The sequence below is a fragment of the Volvox carteri genome, assembly GCF_000143455.1.
Source record: "Volvox carteri f. nagariensis unplaced genomic scaffold VOLCAscaffold_28, whole genome shotgun sequence".
Taxonomy (NCBI): Eukaryota; Viridiplantae; Chlorophyta; class Chlorophyceae; order Chlamydomonadales; family Volvocaceae; genus Volvox; species Volvox carteri.
The window spans coordinates 776,425-783,096 of record NW_003307571.1 but is presented as its reverse complement, the minus strand read 5'-3'; the positions used below and the strand labels follow the sequence as shown (position 1 = coordinate 783,096).

The following is a 6,672-nucleotide window of genomic DNA, read 5'->3' as shown; positions in this document are numbered from 1 at the left end:
CACCCTCACCTACCCCCCCTACCCCTCCCTACCCCTCCCCCTACCCCTCTCCCCCTCAGGTCGCTGGTGACCAGCAAAGCCGCAACCCGGTGTTCCTGGTGGACTGCCACCCCTCCTGCCCCACCAACTCCCTGGGACAGCAGGTCATCCAGGAGGGGCCCTCTGCCGTACCGTGGAAACAACAACTGCTGGGCCAGGTGGGGGGGAAGGACGAGGGGGGGATTGGGGAGGGGGGCGGCGGTTGGGGGAGAAGTATGTGTTTTTTTGGGGGGAAGTGTTTGTGTGTGTGTGACTGCCTTGCGTGAGATGTACGATATGAAATGAGGTGGCGGGGCGGGAAGGGTTGATGTTGTGAGATGTTAATGTAAGGTGTTGAGGTACCCCCCGGGTGGAAAGCAGCGCCCTCTGGCCATGCTAATACCCCACCCCCCCGCCCACACACGCCTCCCTCGCCCACACACGCCTCCCCCCCCCCACACACACGCCTCCCCGGCCTTCCCCCCTCAACAGACTGTGGGTTACAAGTCGTACAACGCCGCCGCGGCCGTGTTCAAAGAGCTGGCCAAGTCCAAGGCGGGCAAGAGCGCCGCGGCGGGGGGAGCTCGTGGACCGCAAGACATCTTCAAGTGAGGAGATATAATTGTATGCATGTATGTATGCATATATGTATGCATGCATGTATGTATGCATATATGACTTAGATTACACTGTGGGCCGCGAGAGCCGGGGGCCGAAGCCGAAACACAGCGCAAGGGTCGTGAGCACACAGCACAAGTTGGTTAGTCTTGTGTGCTCCCGACCCCGACTCAGACTGCCAACACTCTACGCAGCCACTCCGCAGCCCCTCCATCCGGGGATGGCGCTGCATTGAATACACCACGAAGGGCTCTCAGGTCCCGCTAGAGCGAGTCCACAAGTCTCAGCTAGGGCAAAGTCAAAGGCTCTCTGAAACAACCCCCCAAAACACCACCAACGAAAACGGGATTCGAAGGGAAAACAAACAAACAAACAAAAATTCGGTTAGGGCAGTCCCGGCAGGGGAGGGCTCCTGATATCATGTATGCATGTATGTATGTATGTATGTATGTATGTATGTAAGATATACAGGTGTTTTAAGAAACGGGAGCTACAGCGGGAGGTTGTGGGGGGCACTCTTTAAGAAGCTGCGACTTAGTTGGCTTATGAACTGCTTTCAGCTCTTGAGTTGTGGTTTGGGCAGATGGGGTGCGGTGCGGGAGTTAACGCGGGCTAGGGGGGGCGCAGGCGGGCAGCATGTCGGTTTTCTTTTTCAACAAACCTCCGGGGGCCTGGAGGGGTGTCGGGGGGGTGGGAGGGGTTGTACGGGAGATGGGGGGGAATAATCTTTGGGTTTGGGGGTGCTGCGGGTTGTGCATGCGTGTGTTGTGGGGTGGTGGGATGTACGATATATAACAAAACAACAGCAGCAACGACTAACTGAGCACGTATGAATAGGGACTTTTTGTACGCTTTAGCAACCGTTTTTTAACCACCCGCTAACCGCTTCTGCAACCGAACGTAACCGCTCCGCAGGCAGCTGATGCGCAGTCGTCTGCCGCCCATGACCTTCTTCGTGGAGCAGATGACGGAGGGGGTCCTGAAACCGGAGGTGGGGGGGAGGCATGTACGGGATGTACGGGACGTACATGTGAATGTCCGCGTGTGCTGAAATGGCAAAAACGCCAAGTGTGTGTATGTATGTATGTATTGCTGTCATGCGCGTATGAGCGTGCTGTGCGAGGAAGGACACCAGGACTTGATACTTCCCTCACCCTCTGTCTCTGTCTCTTCCCCCTCTTCCCCCCCTTCCCCCCCTCTCCCTCTCTTCCCCCCCTCTTCCCCCCCTCCCCCCCTCTTCCCCCCCTCCCCCCCCTCTCATCTTCCCCCCCACCCGCCGTAGGGTTGGGCTACGATGGAGTCGGTGGCGGGTTTGGGCGACGAGGTCACGGAAGACGAGGAGGCGGAGAGCTTTGGACACATGTGAGTAGTGTACGGCATGTACGACAGTATCTTGTTGAGGAGTTGCATTAGGACTTGGTGATGCTGTCCAAATTGTTGCTCAGTCGCTGTTATGTCGTTACTGCCATTGCGAGATGTGTACGGCATACTTTTGTCATGTCACGCTGCCTGTTGTAATGATGATGAATACAGTGATATGTGTTCCTCACTGTACGGCTGTTGGGCTGGGATGGATCTGATTGTCGTACATCTGCCCCGTACACAGGTACTACCAGCACATGTACGACCTGGCCATGTCGGGTGACCCGTGGGCTCAGCGGGAGTACGCCGCCATGCTGCGGTCGTACGACAAGGCTCAGGAGACCTTCAAGGCGTCGTACGAGGAGGCTGACCTGGACCACGCGATTGAGTACGGCATTGAGGTACGGCATTGAGGCAGGACAAGGGTACGAACCCCAAACGACGCGCCTTTGGTTGGGTCACACAGAGATTGTATGGTTGGATCGCATTCCGATCACACCCATTCACCATTTCGCATTTAGGGTTTTTAATCTAATTCAATCCACCTTGCTTTGCCGTACACATCCACCCCTTTGACCTTCCCGCCCTCTCTTACCCCCCTGCCCCTTTCCTTTTCCCCCGCCGGAATACACAATCCCCCCCCCCCCCCGCAGTCGTACGTCGTGGATCCCATTGACTTTGGTCCTTCCTTTGACCCGGAGGACTTGTACAGCTACCGCCACGCGTACGCCGAGGCGGCGGACTCGGCCATCACTGTCATCCCCTCCCAGGTGGGGGGTAAGAGTGTGTTTTGTACGATTGTACGGCCCTCCACGTCGTGTAAAGTTGAGGGTTGAGAGTCAGTCAATATTGGTGTCCAAAATATGCATACATACATAAATAAATAAATAAATAAAAGGGGAGGCCGAGTTCCCTTTTTCCCCGTTGCTGTCCTATTCTCTCAACCCTCCCCCCCTCCCCCAAACACATACATATATACAGGATTATTACGGTCCGGAGCACGAGGACCCGCTAAACGGCTTTGTAATGCAGGTACGTGTTGTGCGTCTGTGCGGCCGGGAGAGGGGGGGAAGGTGGGGTTGAACCGGGAGCGGGGGGACGGCCGCGTGTGTGTGTATGTGTGTGTATGTGTGTCGATACGATTGGACCGAAATTGTGACGTATTATGGTAACGGATCTAGGGCAAATGCGGTGTGTGGTGTGCGGTGTGTGGAAACAGGGAGACGGAGGAGCGGGGGGATACCTGGCAACATATATGCTGTATTGATGCAGCTGGCGAAATTATGGTCTCCTTCTGAAACTCACTTGCTTCAAATTCCAGAACCCCCTTTTCCAAATTGAGTGTAATTTTCCATTTAACCTAAAGAAAAGTAACTCTGTACATATGTAATTTTCAACCCCGCGCAGTACGAGTCTCAGCCGTTTGCTCGCCACGGCTGGGGGGGGGTTCCCTTCGACTTGTCGGTGTGCGTGGAGAAGGATAAGACCAGTTTGTGTCTCCAGGGGGAGACCCACCTGACTGTCGTACATTCCGTACCGCCCTTTGGACCTCGGCAAGTCACACAGGTAGGGGAAGTGAGGTAGGGGGGAAAGGTAGGGGGGAGGTAAGGGGAGGGTATTAGCAGGGGGCGGATTATGATGTACTCCAGGACACGGGGCCCCAGTCGTATGCTGATGTTATAAGAGAAGGTGAAGAGCTGAACATAATAGTAGTCTGCCGTACAATACTGACGTACTGCCGTACATCCTCCCCCCCGTTCTGTGCAGCTGACAGGCAGCTGGGAGATGCTCCGACCCAACATCAAGGATGTCATGTACCAACTGGAGGTGAGTGTATGTATGTATGCATTTACGTATGTATGTATGTATGTATGTATGTTAAGAGGGCGTGCTAAAGAGTGCGTGTGTTTTCTGGGACAAGGGGGGGAAGTCGCGAGGGGGGTTTAGGGGCGGGGTGTTGGGACACCCGTCAGGGTCAGACTACACTACGGCAAACTATTACATTTAACAATCATCAAAGGTGGGTGTATTATTACAATAATTGTGACTTCAGGGATGCTGCAGAAATGCATGGGAAATGCTTCTTGACGGTTTTTACTGCTGCAAAGTACTGCAAAGTACTGCGAAGAGTGCAGCGGAGCCCTGCAACGTTACCCTGACGGCTTGACCTAAACTGTACGGAATGGCCTGGCCTGGCCCGGCCTGCCCCCAGGTTGACACGTTCAAGGACGGGTTGCTGGGCCGCAACGACCACGCGGGGTGCGGCATGATGCTGGCCAGGTGCGTGTGTGTGTGTATGTGTGTATGGAGGGAAGGGGGAGGGGAGGGGGACTATTGAAGCCCCCCCCCACTGTCGCCCTAATCCCCGCCACACCCGCCCACAAGGGGGGGGTTACCCCATTACACGGCACCCTCCGGAATCCACCGAGAACGTTCCGTGACCTCCACACACACACAAACACACACACACACACCCCTTTCCTTTGATGACTCTGAAATCGGTCCTTGTGACTTTCACGGCCGTGTAATGCCCATCATGTAGCACCATGTGTGCCGTGAAACTGGGTTTGCCCCGCTCCTCCTCCTCCTAAGCTTCCTCCCTCAGCTTAGCTTAGCTTAGCTCAACGGGACGACCGAATCTCCTTACCGTACACTCACCCTCCCCTAACATTTCCCTTCCCCGCGCCTTCTGCCGCCCAACTCCGAATCCGACCTCCTCTCCTCTTCCCTCTATTCCCCCCTCCCCCCCACACACCACCCTTAACCCCCCCCACACACACCACCCTTACACCCCCCCACACACACACCACCCTTACACCCCCCCACACACACAACCCTTACAACCCCCCCAACCCCCCCCCCCACCAGGTTGGGTGAGGGTGGTAATCCCCGCAAGGGCCCGGTGGCGGTGGGTGTGCGGGTGCAGGACACCTTTCGATTGGGGGCCTTCAAGGTGGAGGCGTGCGCCAGCAAGGTGGCGGTGCAGGTGGGGTGGCGTTGAGGGGGGAGGGGGGGGAGGGTGTCTGTTTGTTTGTCGGTATTTTGGTGTTGCTGTCGGGGTGTGTGGTGTGTGTGTGCGTGCGTGTGTTTTGGAGAGAGCTAGGAAGGCCGCTATCACCTGGCTTACCCGCTCTGATGTCCCCCCTCCTTCCCTCATTCACGTTCACCACCTCATTCAAAACCCGCCTTCTGGGGATGATGATGTCAGATCGACTAAGTCCTACCTACCAAAACCACCACTGCCACCACCCCCCTCTCCCCTTCAGGGCCCTACCGGTGGAAAAGAGGAGGGCTGGGGTGCTCGAGCCTTCGTGATGTACGACTGGCTGCCGGTGAGTGCAGTGGCCGGGAACCCGTGGACTGACACTCTGACATGTATGTATGTATGTTGTTACAGGGTGGTTAACTTCGCCAGCGGCCCCCTTTCCCGGGGCAGTCCCTGCTCTCCCCTGCTAGAGGGGCACCCTAATCCGTCACCCCATCCGACTTCAGAATGTATTCGTTGGGTTCGGCAACTCACCACCAGCATCCAACCAAATCTAGCGGATCAACGGCGCATCAACTTAGTTCCTGGTCAGCTCGCAAGTTGATATTATCACGTCCTACACCGTCCATATGATGGGGGGCCACCTCCCATTTCATCACTCCTCAAACACCCGAGGAGCTGGCAGGCGGATTTGAACCCGGGTCGACTGGATCGACTGGGAGCAGAAGTCAGGCCTTAACTTCTGCCAGCCGCCTGTATGTATGTATGTATGTGTAGATGTATGTATGTATGTATGTATGTATGCCACATATACATACGGTTATTTGTTGTCACCGACCCCGACAGGGCGTGGGTATAGCTCTGGATGCCATCCAGGAGAAGGGCTCGGAGGAGTCGGGGAAGCGGCAGCGTGGGTACGGCATCAACGTCACGTACGACTGGGAAATGTTGGGCGCGGCGTTTGGCGCCGAGGTGAGATATCCCCGGGGGAGGTTGAGGGGGAGGGGGGATGGGGGATGGGGGAGGTTGAGGGGGAGGGGGGAGGGGGAGGGGGGATGGGAGCGACAGCAATAGCAAGGGTTGGCGTTGGAGAGGAGGGTGGTTGGGGAGAGAGAGGAGAGACAGCCGGAAAGGGGGGAAGGGGGAGGGGTTGCGGTGGGTGTCGTTTATCTTCCCCCTCCCTTTCCTGTCCGGTGTTTGCGTGGGAGCGGGAGGGGTGGCGTCACTCTGGGCAGAGAGCAGAGGGGTTTACTTCTCCTTCTTCTTCTCCTTCTTCTTAGTGGTGCGTTGGCCGCCAACCCCCCTCCCCCCCCTCCTGGTCAGTTCTGCTTCTTGTACATTCTTTCCTTGGCTGCACCTTCACTCGTTCACGTGGTTCGTCTTCCCCCCTTCATCCCACTCACTCACACACACAGCCCTTAGTGTTCGATTCCAGGTGTTAGCATGTTGGCCCCTGTTGACATCATCGCATGTAACACCCCCCTTTCCAGCTTCACTCGTTTGTGGTTCATCTTTCCCCCCCCCCCCACATACATACATACACCCACACCCACTACATACACATACACCCACACCCGCCCCTTGATGCTCGCTAGTTCGACTACGTGGCCGCCTCCAAGTCGCTGTACGTGTCGGTCAACGCCTTCAGCGGCAACGACTACCGGCTGGCCTGGGTGCTGCTGCTGCCC

General features: G+C 56.6%; 1 protein-coding gene across 1 annotated transcript in view; it reads left to right on the top strand.

Annotated features, from left to right (window-relative positions):
* VOLCADRAFT_92853 (uncharacterized protein) overlaps nucleotides 1-6,672 on the top strand; it is a gene marked incomplete at both ends in the record, with an annotated part of 9,627 nt that overhangs the window by 1,834 nt on the left and 1,121 nt on the right. Inside the window, 14 exons of the mRNA XM_002952229.1 lie at nucleotides 60-197; nucleotides 511-626; nucleotides 1,552-1,627; nucleotides 1,919-1,998; nucleotides 2,243-2,399; nucleotides 2,652-2,768; nucleotides 2,980-3,030; nucleotides 3,406-3,564; nucleotides 3,766-3,825; nucleotides 4,211-4,278; nucleotides 4,867-4,984; nucleotides 5,265-5,330; nucleotides 5,831-5,956; nucleotides 6,400-6,419. Coding sequence (XP_002952275.1) covers nucleotides 60-197; nucleotides 511-626; nucleotides 1,552-1,627; nucleotides 1,919-1,998; nucleotides 2,243-2,399; nucleotides 2,652-2,768; nucleotides 2,980-3,030; nucleotides 3,406-3,564; nucleotides 3,766-3,825; nucleotides 4,211-4,278; nucleotides 4,867-4,984; nucleotides 5,265-5,330; nucleotides 5,831-5,956; nucleotides 6,400-6,419 — 1,352 coding nt within the window. The remainder of the gene's footprint in view (nucleotides 1-59; nucleotides 198-510; nucleotides 627-1,551; nucleotides 1,628-1,918; nucleotides 1,999-2,242; nucleotides 2,400-2,651; nucleotides 2,769-2,979; nucleotides 3,031-3,405; nucleotides 3,565-3,765; nucleotides 3,826-4,210; nucleotides 4,279-4,866; nucleotides 4,985-5,264; nucleotides 5,331-5,830; nucleotides 5,957-6,399; nucleotides 6,420-6,672) is intronic.